Source organism: Parasteatoda tepidariorum, chromosome 1, assembly GCF_982258835.1.
Source record: "Parasteatoda tepidariorum strain Cologne lab strain chromosome 1, Ptep-v5.0, whole genome shotgun sequence".
In the NCBI taxonomy this organism is placed as follows: domain Eukaryota; kingdom Metazoa; phylum Arthropoda; class Arachnida; order Araneae; family Theridiidae; genus Parasteatoda; species Parasteatoda tepidariorum.
Window position 1 is genome coordinate 124,724,573 of NC_141755.1, and position 21,251 is coordinate 124,745,823.

The following is a 21,251-nucleotide window of genomic DNA, read 5'->3' on the forward strand; positions in this document are numbered from 1 at the left end:
ATTTTAAATACTGTTGAATAAATCCATTTAATTTTATTCTTTGTTTATTATGTATTTTTCAAATAAACTTCAATGTTTTTGCTTTGGTAAAAACTGTAGTTTTGTTATTGCATTTAAGTAAACATTTTTCATGTTATTTTTTATAGGGTCTCTGTTGTACGTAGAGAAGGCGATGAGCTGTTTTTGAAAGAAAAAGTGCCACCTCTTTCACTAGAACTTGTGAACAATTTATCCCTTGACTCATTAATATACAGGTTAATATTTTTTGGAAATATCATTTTATGCTTTCGTGCATTTGTCGACAGTGAATCGAAATAATCCTCATTAGTTACTTAGAATAGTCTCAGTAAGGCATTTTAAATGTACTATTGACAGAAATTTTCAGTTTCTAAACACTTTTTCACTTTTCTTCTCGTTTCTTTCTTACTTTTTACTTTTAGTACAAAACAAGTACTTTGTTTTGGTCTTCAAGGCCTTATTGAGAGCCTTGCCATTTTGCAATTGAAAGATTATTCTCTATATACTAGTTTAAAAACTAAATAACTTGTATAAGAAAAAATGCTAATTGTTTTTTCTAACTGATAACAGTTTTTTTATAAAAGAGATAAAAAATTATAGCTTTAAAATTCCAATATGTAGAAATGCTAATTCAAGTGTCTAAAATTTAAACACTTCTTTTTTAATTTAAAAAAATGTTCTGTAACCAAAACACTTGCAATTCAAGAATTTATTTAAAAATCAAAGATGCAGAAATTCATTTAGACTTAAAGGAATAGAACTAGTTTTCTAAACAGAAATTTAAATTTTTTTTTCATTAACCTATAAACTGATACTATAAACCAAATGATGGTTTACTGTGGCCTTTCAATGAAAGTTGTACTCCCCTAATCTAAATATTTTTTTCACGTTATGTAATTTAATTAATGAAAACAAATTTCATGAAATAGCTTTCCAACACAAAAATATTTCATATTGATTGAATTTAAAATAGAAAAATTATCTAGCTGTATAATTTAAAAAAAAAAATTTTTTTTTAACCAATTGCTTTTTTTGTGGCTTTTTAAAGAAAATTTGTCTTATATTCTTTTAGTCTTGTGTGTATTCGAGATGAGCTTATGGTTACCACTCTAGATGGTCATTTTTGGCGGGTAAGATGGGATGCCAAATTAGATGAGGATTACACTCTAATTTTATGCAATATCTCATTTCGCTTAGATCAGCTGCAATCTAGAGGTAAGTTCTTCTTTGTAACAAGAATTTATATTCAAAAGATTCTTTCAATGTGCAAAGCATATTTATTCATTACCTTGTGCTCAGTATACACTGAATTGTAGTCGGTTGACTTATATAAGCTAAACAAATCAGTGGTTGTCCAAAGAAAAATTAGAGAGGTAAGGAAGCATAAGTGAAGTCCTATGCTCTTTTAAAGAGTAAAAAGGTTGAAAGAAGAACCTTTAGTTGAAATTTATTAAAAGAGATAAAGTACAACCACCCAAAAAGAAGAAAAAAATTTAAAATAGGATCCTCGAGGTCCTTAAAAAATTATATGAATTTTTAAAATTTGCGTGTTGTAATAATATTAACTAATAACTAATAATATTTGAGTTAAAAAAATTATATGAAAATGATTAAACAACAATAAAAATCTAATAAAAAGCATGTTCAGAAATCAATGTGGATTTATGACGTAATTGTTATAAACCGAATGATTAAAAGTGATACCTCAAATTCCAAATTCACGTGTCATAATAGTCACTTGTCATTGTATTAAAAGCATCAGCATTAAAAAAGCTATATATGGAACAATGATAACTACAGAATATGGTGTGAATATACAATAGAGTTGTCGAAAACTGTGCTCGTCAAAAACGGATAACTCAAATTTGAAATTTGGTTATATTAAAAGTTTTAGAATTTTTTTTTTCAACCTTTGTTTCAACAATCACATGGTAATGACTAAAAAAACATTATATAACCTACTTAAAAATTATCAACAAGCAACTTAGATTTTTATGATGTAGTCGAGGTGAATCAAGCATATCAAAAAGAAATAGCTCAAATAAAAAAAAATTTTTGTTGTAGTAACCTCAAAATTTAAAAAATTATGTTGAAATGATCGAAAAAGATAAAAAAAATTATTCGTATTTACGATGAAATCGTTGTGTAAGAAGTGCATTTAAAATGTGTTGAATCAAATTTGAAATCCTTTTTTTTAATAAGATTGTATTGAAGACATTGGAAATTTAAAAATAAAAAAAATATTAGAAACGACAGGAATTTACTATAGAACTGTTAAGAATCAAGCATGTAAAAAATTAATAACTCAAATTTGCATATTGTCGTAAACATAATGGAATTCAATAAGAAAATAAGACAGATTTGGGAGGGTTGCTAATTCAAATTGAAAAAAATTTTTTGTCATAATAAAGTCAATTAAAAATATTGGAATTTGATGGAAAAAAAATATGTGGAAATGGTTGAAAAAACGATCAAAGTGTTGCAAAATCGAACGGTGAAATTGTTTAAAACTAAACGCTTAAGAAATGACTCATATTCAAAATTTGTGTGTTTTAGTAATACTTTATTAAAAATATTGAAATCTGAAAAACTATGTAGAAATGCCTAAAAACGAGCGAAAAACCATATGGATTTTGAAAAAAATTGGTGGAGATAGACCTTTTTAGTTAATCAATTATTTTTCTTTAATTTATCGGGCAGTTAATCATAATTGAAGGTATTATTCAAAGTGCTAATAGGCGATGTTTTCTGCAAGAAACAATTATTTTTCTGTCTGATTCGAAGAAATGGGAAGTTTAGTTTAAATGAACAAAACGGTAGATATTTAATTTGAATAAAGCTTAATGTTCCAACATAGGAAATTGAAAATAACAAACTTTTTGTAGAAGCAGAAAGTGATTAATGAGCAGATTAATTTGTAAAGCAAATAGTGTGGATACTAAGTTAAATGAACCTCAATATTTCTCTTAACCTTTATTAAAAATGATGAAATCATAGCAGAGAAGCAATAAAAAAACACTTAATCAAAGTTAAAGACTTTGTCCAAAGAGTTAACAGTTGGCGTTTCACCAAAAAACAAGTATTTTAGTGTAAATGAAGAAAAGAGAGTCGTTGTTGCTCCAGGGATAGAGTTTACTTCCCAATAATGTGTGACACAGGTACGAATACCAAGATAAATGGTACCAAAATTTTAATTATTGTATTAAAATATATTGTAAATTTTTTTTATTTAAAAAAATGAATGTTTATCATTTTTTATTTATTTGATTAGCAAATATTATATAGCATATGAAACTTTTGGCCTTTCATTCATGATTTTCATGCTGTGCTGTGCAAGCATTGCTTTGACTTGGAACAAAATGTTAATAATATTTAATTTTAAAATTCTTTTTTTTTTCTGTGATGAATGTCATACTTTTTCTTTCACTTTTATCCAACTTCAGTTGTCAGTCATTTAAAAAAGTCGCTCAATCAAGGATTTATTTTATTTATTTGCAATAGCATAGTGCAAAGAAAGGGAACATTTTTACTGTGAGAGGCCACATTTAAATTAGGCATTGGTAAAAGGGGCCGCATAAGTTGATAAGCACATATTTTGAAATTGAATGCTACTTTTTTTGAAATTATTATAGTTTTTGTTTAGTTTATCACTTTATTGCTTTACATAGAAATTATGCAAAAAACATTAAGTCATTTCTTGAAATATAATTTACAGTAAAAAATAATCTTTTTAAAATAGCTATGTATGTTTGTGTATATTGCTACAAGCATTTACAGATAAATACAAACCACCAAATCCACAACATACAGGCTGAGAGTTGCTATTAGTTAGGAAAATAGGTACTGCCTGTCACTCAGAACAGCCGCCATCACAGTGTTAATGTATTTTAGAGCCGTGGCCCAAAATAAGAACGAAAGATTTTCTGTTGTTGGATGTTGGCAAATTGGAAAGTGCGCCACAATAACAATAATTTCGGACTGAAAAATTGCTAGAACTACGCCACAACTAATTCATGTCATGCTCAACAGATTGTAGCACATTATTTATTTCCATTAATTTTCAAATTGTTATAATCTATATAAGTAAATATCAATTAATAAAAGAGTTAGAGGTCACACAAGAAACTCATGGAGGCCTTCGTTTCTCCCCCTTTTGTAAAATGTGTATCACCTTTAAGTTCCTTACCATTTGACGATGTCATTTTACGAGCTATAACTGCTGGCTTACCACAGATTTAAAATTCATGTATGTGTTTAATTAAAACAATATAAATCATGTTAATGTTTAATTTTTTTGTGTAAACATTGTTCAAATTTTTGCATTGAAAATTGAGATGCTATCGTTTTTTTAATTAATTACTTATTAAATTCTTTGCATTTTATTAATTTTTTTAATGTTTTGTTATGAATATATACTATAAATCTTACTTTAATTTTTATACTATACTTCTGTACTTCTATTAATACTTTAATAATAAATTTTACTTTAAATTCTTTGCATTTTATTAATTTTTTTAGTGTTTTGTTATGAATACATACCATAAATCTTATTTTAATTTTTCTATCCTCCATTTAAGGATCCAAATTTCATGATGCACAAATCCATATTAAAAATATGGAATATTCTCCCATCATTGGAGGGTTTTCAGTTGTACTATCAAATGGTCAAGCTTGTTTTATTACTGCTACTGCATTGAAGTTTGAGCCTCATGTATGTAATGATTCCTTTTTGTTGTGTAAATTATTAAAAGTTTATGTACACATAAAAATTTATTGTATAAAATGTTTTGATAGTATTGAGTAAGAAAAAATATTTTCTTCATCTTACATTTATATGTTAATTTTAAGTTTTGAAAGTTCATAGCTCTATCCTGGAGCAGAATTATATCTAATGTATAACGACAAAACTTTTGACAGTTGCAAATGTTTTGTGAGTATTGCCAAATATAAACGACTCTCATTAATTAAACCATTACCATTATTTTTAATGACCAAACATTTTCATTCTTGCACACTGAATTCTCAAAAAGAAGCCTTAATTAGTTATATATAAAATTATGTATGCATGCTTACTTAATGAAACAGAAATTGTTTACAAGAAAAGAAATGTTGCAAAGAAATGTGAATAAATTGTATACTTAATTTGTAATTTATATTGGAATTTATGTGAAGCATAATTTGTGCTGTGACATATATCATAGTTTTGTGCATTTCTGTTTTAGGAGCCTAGAGTAAATAAGCAAAACTTGTAGTTTTATTTAATTTATGTAAAACTTTAATGTAGTTTTTTCTGATGTACATATATTCAAATAACTAATGATAAAAACAATATAGCTTAAAGAGGTTTTATCAATTGAATGCCTTTATTAAACCCCCAACATTTTTGACTTTGGTAGAATATTTTTTTCAGTGGCAGGGAATTAAAACAGAAGTATTTAAAATAGAATATTTATAAAACTTTTGAGAATAAAAAACAAAAGACATAAAATACGGAAATTCTGAAGTAGTCAAAGAATATGCTTTTATTTATGATAATCATTTGTTTTTATAAATTCAAGTAAAATTTTATTGTTTTGAGTTTTTAAATTTATTATCTATATCAAACTTTTTTTATCTTATTATTTTTAAAATATGATATGGTTTTAAGTAGATTTTTTCCAGCAATTATTATTTATGATAAGAGTCTTAAGTTTTTTTTCTTAGTAACTATTTTGTATTTCTTGCAGCAAGTTTTTGGAATCTTTGCTAATGATGTTCAGAATGCTACTTGTACAGCTGTGAATCATAGGTTTCGAGTCATTGCTTATGGGCAAACAAAGTATGCCTAATTTTTTTTTTAATTATCTGCACTATCGATAGTGTTCTGTATTTTAATTGCTAAGTTTATTTATTATTAAGTTCAGAGTTATTAATGATTTTTCTTTTGAAATTTGAAATAACTGTTGTAACTTTTCTCATAAATTTTTTTGTGGGAATGAAATATGTGAGCCTTTGTATGGCTGTTTCTTTTCATCTTTTGCAAGAGTAAAATTATATTATTGCTAGTTTTTTTTAACATATGAATTGTTTTTTTAACCTTTGCCAGTAATCTGTCAATTATTGTATGACAAGCAGGACAATATAGTAAAGAAAAATTAAAACAATATCCATAGGAATTGTCAGTGCTATAAAATAGAAAATTTTTGAGAATATTAGAGCATATACTGAGGTACTCTTCAGTCATAGACATGTAGTGGTTGCAAAGAAAGCAGGTTTTTGTATAAACCAGTTCCTTTTTATACTGATATGATGGTTTTGCGAGATCTATTATTTATTAAAAGATCATGAAAAAGCAAAATATATTCTCTGTTATGACTTAAATTGTTTTATTTGAATAAAAGGAATTACAATCTTATAAAAATTTTACTTGAATATCTTGTTAGAAAATAAGATTAAAGGCTATTTCTAGTTCTAAACAAATGAATAGAAATGATATTATTATGCAAATCCGTGACAGTTTTTTTCCTTGTACAAATATTTATTTTTTGTTTAAAAGGGAATAAATTAATTGACAGAAAAATAAATAAATTTGATCTTTAATGTATGCTTGAATTGTCGTTCCTTTCATTTCCCAGTTCATGGAAAATCTAACTAATCATCATCACTTAATCATCGAATCCTTTATCTCGAATCCCTTTATTTAATTAAATGTCATTAAACTATTTTTACCTAAAGATTGTAGTTAATTTTTTTATTAAATAGTGTTTGTTTTGATCGTTGTTTCCCTTAGAAGCTTATTATCCTGAAAATTCTATTTTATGGACTTGTTGAGATTTTGAAAACACTCAACCATTATATTACAATTCTTATAGCAATGTGATTATTCATACTTCTTAATTTTTTGTTATTTAAAATTTTTTAAACTATGCTTTTTTTAATTATATGTTTTTTTAATACAATTTCAGTGCTTAAGGAATCATTTTCTGCATTGACGATTTAACAGGTGCTCTACAATCCACACATCAATTAGTATTATCCAGTAAAGACTTTCCTGGTAAACTAATCATTCTTATTATCTGTAATTTAAGTTTTTTGCACCTTTATTGGTTCTGTTTGTTTGCTTTAATGAAAGGTTTCTAATGTATGTAAATAGATGTCAAAACAGCTGCAGGAGCCGTATTAAATTTGAAATGGACAACTGATGGAGGAGCTCTTGCTATGACATGGGAAAAAGGTAACTTTGCAATTTGGAGTTTGTTTGGTGCCTTACTGATGTGTAGTTTTGGTTGGAATTATGCGTAATTAATATTTCGAACATAATAATAATTAATTGTCTAATACTTACTGTAGTTTATGGTATTAATTAATGTAATTAAAATTGGAGATGAAGGAAATTTTAAATTTTACTGTTGGAACAGTAATCTCAGGGTATATATCATTATTTTAGTGTGTGTAAAATTACCTTATACATTGGTCTCATTTTAATCCTTACAGTTATCTCAAACTAACCTCAAAGCACGACTCAAGTTTTTAATTTTTAATAAACTGTATTTTTCTCCTAGAATTTAAAATTTTTTCTATTCTCTTAAAATTGATTAACAAATGGTTCTTTTTATTGATGATATAATGTATAAATGACACATTTTTTATTTTATCTTTGGTTCAATAAATAAAATGATAAAACTAAAGTAAAAGTTTTTTTTGTATTATTACTGATTAGCCTGTATAAGTTGCTGTAATAATTTTATGTCTAATTCTGAAAATTGTATTTTCTAAAAAATAGCATAGTAATTTTCTTTCTGTAGAGATGCTGTGACCTATCTATATTTAAAGGTTAAATTATCACAATGTTTTGCGTGATTGTGGTGCAGTGTATGCAGTGATTTTATTTTTTCTATAAGCTTCCCATGAGAAGATCCACTATTGATTTATTCAAAATTAATATTTCAGAAAATATTAATCAAGAGTATTATTCCAAAATCCCAAACTTATATTAAATATTTTGCTTTGAAATTGGTATTCCCCTTTTTAACTATTTTTTTTAAATTTATTTTTTATTAAAATATGGCATGATAAATTTTTAAATGAAAATAAGCTGTCCGGCATCATTATCTACTTGTGAGGTAATTAATACTAATTGGTTACTTGAGAATAATTGAATCACTGTAGTATATTTTTTCTCCCTTCCTTTCATCTATATTTTTTTGAAAATATTTTATTTTCAAATTGCTAAATTAGAAAATAACTTCTTTTTATTTCAAATTTTGATTCAGTTTCCTTAGTCACTTTTCTAAAAATTAATATTTAATTCATTTATCAATTCTGATTATATTATTATTTTTGACTGAAAATAATATCTGAGTTTTGATAAATATTTACAGTCATATAATAATAGAGATCGTGATAGTTTCCCTCTGCCATAATTTGCTTTTTGGTGCTTAAAAGTGCTTATTTTTTCATTAACAAAGTGATGTTTTTTTGCTTATACAGCGTTTACTATATATACATAACTATAAATACATTGTAATTTAATGCAAAATCAGTTTTAATATGGAGCTTTAAACAGAGGACTAAAAGAAGGCATTTAATATGTTACTCTGTCTTATTAATCAGATTAAAAATTTATATTTGGAATTGCATAAATAACAAATAAAACATGCTTTTTATTTTTATAGGTCTGCTGATGTGATGAAAAATTTTTCCCTTCTAATATCTATGGTAAGTGGACTTTAATAATGTAATTATTTTTAATAAGTTTCTTTTTTTTTGCGTGTGTTTGATTGCAGATTTAGGATTTTATGAAACCTTTCCTTTGTAATTTTATTAAGAGGGAAGGATCTGGAATAAAAAACAAATAATATATTCTTTTCCTTCTAGAAAAACTTTTAACTTACCATTTCTAACTTATAAGATAATGTTTTGAAAAATATTATGCACTATTATTATATTCCATTTTTTATAGAGTATGCATGCAGTTGAAAATAACAATATAAAAACATTTTTAATAATGAAGTATCGATCTTTCTTAAAAGCAAACATCCTTTTTTAAATTGCTAAATCATTGTTATTTTAATTTATCACCAGAAACATCTTTGAGTATATGAAACCTTTTGTGCATAAAGAAAAGTAGGTACTAATAAAATTAAACTAGAGAAAATACCTTTTAGAAATCTCACATTTATAATATTCCTTATCACATTCATACATTTTATTGCTTTTAGCTTCCCATAATAATATATAACTCTTTACTATCAAAAGGAAAAGTGGATTCTTTACTATCAAAAGTTTTTAAATGAAGTTGTGACTATTTTATCAAAAACTCAAAATATCATATCAAACATTTTATACTATGGATCACATACTTTATTGTTTAGTTATTGTGTCAATGATGCAATTTAAAAAACAAATAAAATTAGAAAATTATCTGTTTTTATATACAAACTAAAACAGCTGTCGCCATGTTTTGCTGAAGAATTGTTAGATGAAGGCATACTTAAATCAGTATCTTGAAGATATTAAAAATTATAACTTGTTTTAAGGATTTATCTATTTTTTGCAGCATAAATTTAGTGTATGCAAATAAATATGAGAATAGGAAAAAAATAAACAATATTAGAATCACATAAGTAAAACTTTTATTTGCACAATTATTTCTTTAGTTTTTTTTACAGAATAAACTCTTCTTTCTTTAGCATGGCGCAACCAGCCTCTAATATTGCTTCCAACTTCATTTACTTTAGTGTTTGTAAAAACACTGCAAACCGCTTCTAAAACATAACAAAAAGAAAATGCAAACAAACTAGTAGGTATTTTTATGAACAAACATAAAATTATTTTAGAACCTAGTTAAAAGGTATCTCAAATTAAATTAGTAGAAGCCCAGATTTCTGTTACTCTCAGGGTAAATATTATGCGGTAACCTTGTTCAGCTGCTTTTTCAATTGCCCATCATACGTAACTTAATACTAGTTCACAAAAAATAAAATGATATGATACATGTTTGATTCATTGTTATAAGAATAATCTAGTAACAACTGTAATAATGATTAAGCTGTCAGTACAAACACATGCAACTGTGATATTTTAAAGTGCAAGTCAAAAGAAGTATTGGATAACTGAAGTATCCTATGATTGCCATTCTACTGTGACTGGAAAAGAAGATGGGGATACTATAACAAGATTATTTCAAACAATTACACACTCATAAATTATTCCAAACACAGAGAATGAGAACACAGAAAAAGAAGCTGGTTATAGATGCTTAATAAAGCTGGCTATAGATGTTTATTTGACAACTAAATTTAATAATAATAATACCATTTTAATTGGTATAAATACTTTTAAAAATAAGATTCATTTTCTAGAAAGGCAACATTAGCAACACAAATTTTAACTATATACTGTCAAACTACAAATGGAATAATATATATATATATATAAACAGAGATTAAATATTACCAATAATTGCGCCTGACACTCTGTAACCAAAAAATCTTTTTTTTCATTACTGCCCACCCAGCTTTAGAGTTCAACAACATCATCAGGCATGATGTGACGAATAGCTCGAAATTGTATGTTCTTTAAAATCAGTTCCATCAAGACTTTGCAATCTAGCAGACTATGAGAAAGAAAAAAAATTATACAAATAACAATATTTTAAAAAAGCAAATTGACATGTAAATGATATAATTATTAAAAATTTATTTTAAAGAAAACAAAATTTCATTCTGAAAATAGTTTATCGTAAATCTGTCCTTGTAAAAGAACGAGCTCTTGGAGAATCAAGAAAAAGACAATACTAAAATTTAGCAAACAGTTTTCTTTTGTAAAAATACAAATATGTAAATACTAATTAAATGTTTCAACCACAATTATCAGTTAAAAATGTTAACAAAAATTTAATAAGTGTGAAAATATGCAGATCAACTACAAGTAAGTTTTATATGACTTTTAAAGCACTATATATTTTATCTTAAGAGATCATTGAATATTTTTCAACCCCGTCAAAAAATACATATTATGAAACACAAGATACCTAAAATATATCTATAAAAATAAACTAAGAATTAAAATATAAACACACATATTTAAACCAGCTTCACACTGCAAGAGGTGAATTATGACAAATATATTTACAGGAAGTTTTTAAAAGAAAATAAACTCCTTACAGATTCAATAACTCTTTTCAATACTTTTATTAACTTTTCAACTATTTTTTTAAAAAGGAAAAGTATTTCATGAAATACTAAGTAGTGAGCATGAAACTAATGAATATGAGTATGAAACTAAGCACTAAGCAGGAGAAATTCTAATAACTGCTTTTGAAACAATGACATTAAAATGTAGGCACTATTCTGTATAAAATCAGTTACACATATAGACATTTTGATCGCGTCCATCTGATTCTTTTTTAAATAATTAATTTCATTAATATATAATTTAACTAAATATAAATTAAGAACTATTTTTAAAAAGATATGATTTACTGAGATAGTGAAAATAATGTAATTATCTTCAGCAGTTAAAATTGATAGCCTGATTAAATTTAAAATAATAGTTAGATAACTTTGCAACTTTTTATTAATTTTAAGACAAATTGATTATGAACAATCATATATGGAGAAAAACTTAATTCATTGCAGCAAATGCTGCAATTTACTCAAACTAGAACGGAAAAAAAAACCTGCAGCCCTTTTGCCTGGTTATTTACTTGGCTAAGTATCTCTAATTTTAAAAATCCCTATGGACGGTGTTTTTTACACAAGGGAACGCTGCAAGCTCTATACGCCCATACTTCCAGGTTACTGTTTCCGGTGTATTTTAAAGCCATTTGGCTCACAACGCGTGTTTTGAGAGTCTTGCAAGAGAACATTGTGATTCTTGCAAACGTGGTATTTGATTACTTATTACTTGTGTTTACAACACTAAAGGTGCTAACGTAAGATGATGCACAGCTTGCAACAAGAACAAACAATAATAAACAAATGGAAAGAGGCCAAATCAGGACTGCCAAAAAAGGGAGTTATTCAAAATCTAGCAACCATGTCACCTTTTTCGCAATACATCTCTAAAGAAATAAAACAAATTTTTACTTCTTCCTCACCAGAATTACTTATCGTTATTATCTTATGGAATACAACAGATTTGAGCTTAAAAATTATATAATTTATTTCTTTTGTTAAAAGCAAAATTATCCGTTTGAAAATATAGCCTAGCAGAATAAGCTGTAGCAAGTATTGAGTTGGAGATTGTTATTGTTTACATTTATATTGAAAACACCATTCATAGACAATTTATAGAAAAAATTATGTAGACATGGTAAAATAACAATATACTAAATAAAGAAGATGAATAGCAACATTGAAATAATTTGAATGTCATTTCATCTGTAATTAGAAGAAATGATTAATTTAGGGTGACCAAAAAAACATGCCAAATAACAAGTTGAACATAAAGGAAGAAAACAAAAATAATAGAAAGAATGAGTTATCAGAACAGATAAAAATTTGCCTCGCGAAATAATAAAAATAAAGCTTCCTCAATAATTCTGAAAAAATTAAATAAACCACGCATTTAAACATTTAGTAATGTATGTAAACATTGCAGATGCATGTAAACATTGCAATTGAGATATTAAAGATAATGACGGGGTTCAAGTACACTTATAAATCAATTATATAAATAGATTATAAAAAAAGAAAAATAAACAAAACAGAAACTAATAAAGATATGTGAGCTTATAAATACCTTATTATTTAGATTTCACTAGCAGAATTGCTCTTGTCACTGGATAAAAGAAATAACATTAACGGTAAAGTTCAAGTTAACACACATGCGCTGAACGATGATCCTACAAGACTCCTAAAACACTCCTTTGAAAGGCCTGTCATATTGCTGTCTATTTGTGACATCCTACGAAATTCTTTCTTCTGACACTCTACGGATATGTGAGTTCCAGGAGTGTTCGGAATGTTTTGGGATGTCTTTAGGACGAAATTTGCTGTCTGGGAAACTTTGAGATTTGTTGAATTTGACATTTTTACAAATTATTCCTTACCTGGACATTTTCTGAATATCATTTCTTTGTCGGTCGCTTTTCCTAAAAGTGTAATGCCATCATTTCTTAGATATTCATAAAACAATGTTAAGTAGTTTAAATATGTTTTGTTGTACTCGGGGATTGTTGAAACAAATTGAGGCTATATTCTTTTTAATTCAAAATTATTTTCTACCCAATTTATGGTTTTGTTTTCCCTTCAAGTGTATAGATAAATTTTTTGGAAATAATTATTTGAATATTTTTTTTATTAAAGAGATTGAGAATTACCACTTTAAAGAACATTTTGAACTGATAAGTAAATTTTTTGTAGTTAACTGCTTTCTTTAAGAAATGATTCAGGGTGCGCTTTGTTAGATTGGTAATTCATTTAATTTATTTCTGTCTGAAAGGAAAACATTCAAGAATAAAGAAAAATTTGAAGATTATTACTTAAGACTGAAGTGACTAAGAATTATCAATCTGAATAATCTCTTTGTTAGTTAAGTTTGGGTGCTCTAGTTAATAAAGTATTGTTATATTGTAAAGTTACACACACACACACACGCATATATATATATATATATATATATATATATATATATATATATATATATATATATATATATATATATATATATATAAACTGCTGTTTGTAGAAAATGCAACACCATGAAGGAATCATCAGAATCAAATGAAATTCGCAGCAAATGTCAATTATAGGATATTATGCAAATTAATAAAGTTTCAGAGCCATCGCGCGTGCGTGGCGCGCGCAGCGCCCTCTGAATTGATGCTGAAAGCGTATAAATAAAGTGCTGTAGCGGGACGTTGAAAATAGTCTATGATTATTTGTTAGTGGCAAACGTTTAGTGAGACCTGAGTATGCCTCCACGACGGAAGAATAAGAAATTCAAGCAACTTACGGAGTTTGAACGAGGGAGGATAATCGGCCTTCGAGAAGGAGGATTTTCCTATCGCGCAATAGCAGCTCGTATGCAGCGGAACAGTTCCACAGTGATGCGAGTTTGGAAGCAGTGGACCGACGAGCACCGAACAACTCGAAAAACAGGCACTGGACGACAGAAGGTGACGTCAGAGCGCGATGATCGACACCTGCTCCGCATGGCGGTGAATGATCGCACAGCTTCCTCCAGGCAGCTGGCAGCACATTGGTCTACTGCTACAGGTGTACAATTGTCGGCTTCGTCAATTCGTCGTCGTCTGCTGCGCCGTGGATTGCGTGCAAGGGTGCCATTATACAGGATTCCCCTCACGGCGGATCATCGACGGCTGCGTCGGCAGTGGGCTCTTGAGCACAGAGACTGGCGAGCTGATTGGCACCAAGTTGTCTTTTCAGATGAATCACGCTTCAATTTGTGGACCCATGATGGCCGTGTTCGTGTTAGACGTTATGCCGGTCAACGCTGCCTTCCTGAGTGTATTATTGAACGACATAGTGGTCGAACACCCGGAGTTATGGTCTGGGGTGCGATTTCGTATCATGGACGATCCAATTTGATACGAATTGAGGGTAATCTCAATAGCAACAGATACGTCCGTGAAGTGCTACAGCCCGAAGTCGTTCCTTTCCTTCAAGGCATCCCTGGAGCTATCTTTCAGCAGGATAATGCACGCCCACATGTTGCGCGGACTGTTAGAGACTTCTGTTCAGCACAACGCATGCAACTTCTTCCTTGGCCTGCTTATTCGCCGGATATGTCGCCTATTGCGCACGTGTGGGATATGGTTGGTCGGTGTCTCACTCGTGATCCGCGTCCTGCAGTTTCCAAAGACGAACTTTGGTTGCGCATACAAGCGATATGGAATTCTCTTCCTCAAGCAGATATTCAACATCTGTTTGACTCCATGCCACGTCGTATAGCAGCACTTATTGCAGCGCGTGGTGGCTGCACCAAATACTGATTTCGGACGCTTAATTTGTTTCTTTTGTTTTGAAAATTTCATCATTTATTTGTATCAGTACAAGTCGTTTCTGCATTAAATTTCATTTGATTCTGATGATTCTTTCATGGTGTTGCATTTTCTACAAACAGCAGTTTATATATATATATATATATATATATATATATATCACAATAAATAAAAAGAAAAACTAAGAAAATTAAGAAAGTAAGTTTTATTTATTGCTCTTAATCTGCAAGCATATAGAACTCATAAAATAAGTTCAAAATGTAGAGAAAACATAGAAAAATTTACAGAATAAAGAAAAAAGAAAAAAATATTTGAAAGAAATTAATAAAAGTCGGGGGGGGGAAAGATATAATTTCTTCATCAGTTCACACGATTATATCCGCGAAAAGGAGTGCTTTCTAATATTGTATCAATATAGTCTTTACAAAATACATCAATACAATAGTGTGAGGAGCGCTAAAGAAATAGCGGACATAGTCATGTAACTACATCCGTCATTCTATACTTTATTTTTTTACCCCCGGACTTTTATTAATTTTTTTTCTAATTTTTTCTTTAAAAATAATTTTCTTTTTTCAATATTCTGTAATTTTTTCCATGTTTTCTCTACATTTTGAACTTTGAGCAAAAATTACTAAATGTAAACTAATTTTTAAGATTAGCTCTTAATATGTGTACCTGCATATATACACATATATTAAACAGCTATTTTCCAAAATTGGTTTATATTTTGTCATTTCTGCTTTACAATTATTCTTTTTAGAAAAATAATTTGAAACGCAGATGAAGTCTTAAAAAGTATTGCATGATATTTTATACGAGGGAAATCATCATTGCAAGTAGCTTCTTTTGTAACTGCACCATACCAGTTGAGTTCTATAAAGTAGTCTTTGTATAGTTCAAAATTTAGTACATATAATATAAAATCCTCCTGTTTTTAAAATTATGTTCTATTTTTTATATAACCTTGTATCAACTATTTTAAGTAAAATATGATCTTTTAACTTTATAAATTTAATTTATTTTGAGTTAATTTGGAAACTTTTCATTATATTTTTTCTTTATTCTGAAATAATGTTTGTAGTAGTATTTAATTTAATAAAGTATTCTAGCTTTATTTTAATTATTATTAAATGTATTATTCGTTCTTAAGCATAACATCATATGATTTAAAAACTTATTTATTTTCAGGGAATAATTCAAAAGTGCAAACTGCATGAAATGATACTCATGAAAAGCTTCTTACCAGTGAGTCATAAAATAATTGTGAATTCAGACGTAATCAAAGGTAATTTTTTTTAGCAAAGTGTTTTTAACTTGTTGTTTTCTTTATTTTTAAAAATTTAGAAGATTGATTATTTTTATTGACTGATATTCTTATTTGTTTAATGTTTTATTATTTCTAAGTAAAAAACCTAAAAGAGAAGCCGTGTGTAGCATCTTTTTTTCATAGTTTGTATCTGTATTAAGTAATAAATAATTATAATTATTTCCTTAACTGTTTTATATTTGTTTCAGGTTAATTTAAGTGTTTTTTTATGAATGAATAATTATTTTCCCCATGGTGTGTAGTTTTCTTAAGAAGTACTTATTTTCAATTTACGCTTTTTAATTTTAAAAGCCTTTAAAGAAGATTTTTTTATTGAATGTTTTTAAAGCGCTTAATTTTCCTTTTGAAAGAATTTTTTTTTCTCTGCTTTGTTAATTTACATCACTTGATATGCAAAAGAGTGGTTTTCACGTTCTTTCCAACTTTTTCACTATTCGTTCAAACGCAATGCATTTTGGCGTACCGTTGGTCAGTGGTGTATGAAAGCGTCAATCATTTTACATGCTTGACGAAATAGCTGCAGGTCCGCATGTGCGTCGACTGAGCTTGGGGTCGGTGAGATTCTTGCACTCTCATGTTCCATGCAAGATATTCTTAATTTATTCTTCATTTTTCATCCTCTGAAATCAAACTAAAAAGTCTCACAATCTTTTTATGGTAGCTAATGTAATCAAGAAAAGAAAAAGTTCTTTGTCAGAAACTGGTTATTTTATCATGATCATTTAAAGTATTTGAAAATCAATTTACCTTTTGTTACTGTACATAGTGCAAAAAAAGTATTTAAACGGTGTTTATTTTTTGTTGAAAGATTTGACTACACACCCTGTTTCCTCATCACTTTAATCTTTCTAGTGTTTCTGATGTTTAGTTAGTTATGGTTGAGGTATTTGATAGAATATGAAAAATAGATTACCTTTGTTTTGTTTTTTATTTCTTTCTAATTTTAATCTCAGATCCTACAGATTTTATCAAGATTCGCTCTATGACTTTGAATTTCTATCTATTTACCAGGTCTTTTATCTATAGTATTTTTTTTCTTCTTAAAATTCGTTCTCCTAATTCTTTTTTTCGTCTTTTTTAATAGAAGCATTTTATAAGTTTTATATAAGGGTTAGGCTCGGTATTGTTATGTTTTTACATGGTTAATTACCTTTAACTTCTTCGTAAAGATGGACCCTATTCATTAGACCTATGGATAAAGCAAGCAAATGTTCATTGGTCTAAATAGATATATGCTGAAATTATTAAATGAAAAATTATCTGTTCCACTATTTAATTAAATGTTTCACTTTCATTTTAATTTTTACATTCAAATGTCATTTTTACTGCAAATTTTTTCCCTCCTTTAAAATTTTAATGGAAATATATGAAAAATTAAGTCTTTTATTTGGGATTGTTTATTATTAACCCATTATCTTTTTTATCTACATGGGTTCATCTTTTCATCGAGGCATGGTTTTATTCAAATCCACGAAACTATGGACAAAATACAGATTCACAATTCTGTGTTTTATTACTTTTTAGTTAAATTTTTTTCCCTATTTATTCTTAGTTTCTATTCTCTGTTTCTATAGTTTCCATTTTGATACTAAGGCCGCTGACCAGACTTAGATCTAATTTTATTTTGAAGGTTTTACTTGGATGTAATATTGAAAAGCTAAATCAGTTTACTGACAATTATACAACTAGCTCAATATTTAATTAAAAATAGGCACTAATTTTATTTTTTAAGGTACTTAAATTATGAATTAAAATGAGAGTAAACATTAAAACAAAATTTTAATGAAGAGTAAATAATAATACTACATGTATTTATTCTTATAGTAAAATAGTATTAGCAAATTAGTAAATAGCAAAGAAAAAATATTTTTTTTATTCAACTTGTTTTTAATTTCATGCATATATATATATATATATATATATATATATATATATATATAGATATAGATATAGATATATAGCACAACAAATTAATGCAAAAAGGATAAAGAGAAAAACGAAGAAAATTAAGAAAAAACGATAAGTTTTTTTTACAGCGGGTAAGATGTAAGTATATAGAATTCATAAAATAGGTTCAAAATGTAGGGAAAACATGTAAAAAATGCTGAGGCTAATGAACAAAGATGAAATAATGAAAAAAGAGAAGAAAAAAATAATTGAAAATAAAATAAAAAATTAAAGAAAATCCGAAAAGAAAAGATATAATCGTTTCATTGCCTCACACTATTGTATTGATATATTTTGCTTTGGCTATAGATTGATACAATATTAGAAAGCACTTTTTTTTGCGGATATAATCGTGAGAGCTGATGAAAAGATTATATCTTGTATTTTCTGAATTTTTATAAATTTTTTCCCCTTTTCGGACTTTTTTTTATTTATTTTTGATTAATTTTCTTTTCTTTTTTCATTATTCTCTCTATATATTTAACTTTTGTTGTAGCACTGATTTTTGAGCAACATCATTTTAGCAGTTGCGTCGATGACAGAAACTTTGAGAAACACAGATCTTCGTTGTAACACAGTCTCAAGGTGAGGTTAGTAAGTTTTATGTTCCATATTGTTTTTAATTATTTTTGTTACTGTGTGCAAACTATTATTATCTTCTTTGTTTTAACTAATATTCTTCTAAATAAGGAAAAATATTTAAGCTGTTTACTTCATTATTTCTTTCGATAAAACATTTTTGTTTGGTTTTTATTTAAAAGCTTTAGTTTATTTACCATTTTTATAATATTCGTATCTCTCACTTTTCATCAAAGCGATTTTTAACCAAACACTTGCACCTTTTTAGTGTTCAGGTGTCACAATTTTTGCAAACGCTCTTAAACTTTTTTTGCATTGAACATGTTATCAAGCACGTGAAAAAGTAAATAAAATAAGTAAATAAGTGGTTCCCCAATTGATGCTGTTTTACATAACATTTTTAGTGTTCCAAAGCAGACAAAAATCCCCAAGTTTATTCTATCTAACACATTCTTTCTCTTCGTGTGTTTCCATTTTTGCAAAAAGACAAAATTATTTTCTGAGCTTTAGAATACCACACCTGTTTAACCCCACCTTTTTTCCCATATTGACAGTTCGGGTGAGATGATGGTTGAATCAATAATATTAATACAAATGTACTCCTGATTTTGCTTTGGAAAAAATAAGGATTTGCGGATTTTTTGCTAATCGCGAGAAATCCAAGGCCCAGAAGTTTTAAGAAATCATCAATTACATTTATGCATAAAAACTCCTGTATATTTTATTTAGAAATATTAGAACTAGAATTTATGCTTGACCTATTTTTCATTTGTAAATATTTTTTCTGGTAGAATAATAAATGTGATTTGAGATAAAAGTAAACTTATACATAATTATTTATTTAAATTATGCTGCATGCAATTTATTTAGAATTTCATGTTTTGAAAATATCAGTCGCTTAAATTTATAGAGACGTTAATTTTTTGAAATGTGTCAATGATTTTACTCAAGAAATTTTCAGGATTTTGAATTTGGCTCGCGATCACCACTGATATACTTCTGATTGTCTGTCTATAACTTCTGGTTGATCTGGATTCAAAAATATTAGGAAATATTGACATTCATTATTTCATTAGTTTGTACGTTGCAGTGCGTCTACCACTACAAAAATGCAATTCCAATTCACAAATATATAAGACATGTTTACGTGATTGGGGTACATTTTCATAGATAAAGGATGACATTGTCGACAACTCCTCTCCTCACTTTGGTGACATTTGGACGCGATGAGAATTTGCCGACCTTGGCAGAAACTTCCACTTTGATTTGAACACGCCTACTTTTATGGATTCCTCATTAAACAGTAGACTTGCCACTTGTGACTGCGACATTAATCACTTCCTCGCATTGTTGCTACTCAGTCTCGATCACACATAACGTTTGCCTGAACTGCTGATGGCAACACATGAGCGATCTCGATCGTGAACTTAATACAGCTCTCACGATCAACACTCAAAAGTATGGTGATCTTAATACAGCTCTCCCGACTTCTCACAAAACAGCAATGAATCTACTAATGGTATCCATTCATTGAATTCTATTACAGATAAAATTCTGGAGGGGGTGTACTGTAGTGTATCTACCACTACAAAAAATACAATTCCAATTCACTAATATATGACATGTTAACTCTATACTATGTTGGGGTACCTTTTCGTAAATGAAAGTTGGCATTGTCAATAACTACTATCCCCACATAAATTTTTTTTATTTAATATTCTTAGTTTATTTACCATTTTCATAATATTAATTTTTATAATAATAAATTCCTAATTATTTACATACAACTCCTGTTTATACTTGATTCAAAATATTAGGTTAGGAAATATCAACATCCATTACTTGCTATTTCTTATGATAGTTTTTAATTTTTTTTCATTTAAAGGTTTCTACTTTATTTACTGCTTTCATAACTTGAATATACTGTAAATTCTTGGTTTCAGAGTTGAATTTCCTGAATAGGAGATTCCTCAAGCTTTAGGAATCTAGTTTCCGAAGAAACATGGATTTTACCGCTAAACAACAGATTTAAAAGTGGGTGGAGTTTCAGATTTAACCACCCACCCACTGGTTTTAGTGTGTAGTGCGTGATCAGAAGTAATAGATTCTAATACAGAGTGCATAAATATTGAACAATTCTGATATTTTCCAGATTTTTTTTAACAGTAATTTGAAAGCGCAATAATGAATTTCATTTTGAAAGTAAAATTTGTTTCAGAAATAAAATTATTTTTAATATGTTACATTAATATATTATATTGATTAATTCTACTATAATTACCGAATTTAAATATGAAACCTTTTGTGTTTTTTTGAGTTCAAAAATAGAATATTAAAGACCGCTAAAGCATACTGTGTATTTTTGAATGATGATGATATGATTCAATCAAATTTAATACTTGTATCTTCCAATATTTTATGTTTACT

General features: G+C 27.7%; 1 protein-coding gene and 1 long non-coding RNA gene across 4 annotated transcripts in view; one reads left to right on the forward strand and one right to left on the reverse strand.

The window, feature by feature from the left end:
* LOC147816888 (guanine nucleotide exchange factor subunit RIC1-like) overlaps positions 1-21,251 on the forward strand; it is a 55,793-nt gene that overhangs the window by 15,814 nt on the left and 18,728 nt on the right. For all 3 annotated transcript variants that reach the window (XM_087152375.1, XM_087152370.1, XM_087152367.1), the window contains 7 exons: positions 147-254; positions 1,091-1,233; positions 4,596-4,729; positions 5,745-5,836; positions 6,963-7,051; positions 7,151-7,231; positions 8,673-8,715. In XM_087152375.1, the coding sequence (XP_087008501.1) occupies positions 147-254; positions 1,091-1,233; positions 4,596-4,729; positions 5,745-5,836; positions 6,963-6,969 (484 nt within the window). In that variant the 3' untranslated portion in view covers positions 6,970-7,051; positions 7,151-7,231; positions 8,673-8,715. The remainder of the gene's footprint in view (positions 1-146; positions 255-1,090; positions 1,234-4,595; positions 4,730-5,744; positions 5,837-6,962; positions 7,052-7,150; positions 7,232-8,672; positions 8,716-21,251) is intronic.
* Positions 9,619-13,391, reverse strand: LOC147816889 (uncharacterized). The gene is made up of 3 exons (XR_015428600.1): positions 12,745-13,391; positions 10,456-10,615; positions 9,619-9,764 (listed from the first exon to the last, which is right to left on the reverse strand). It is a non-coding gene; the product is annotated as an uncharacterized LOC147816889 (long non-coding RNA).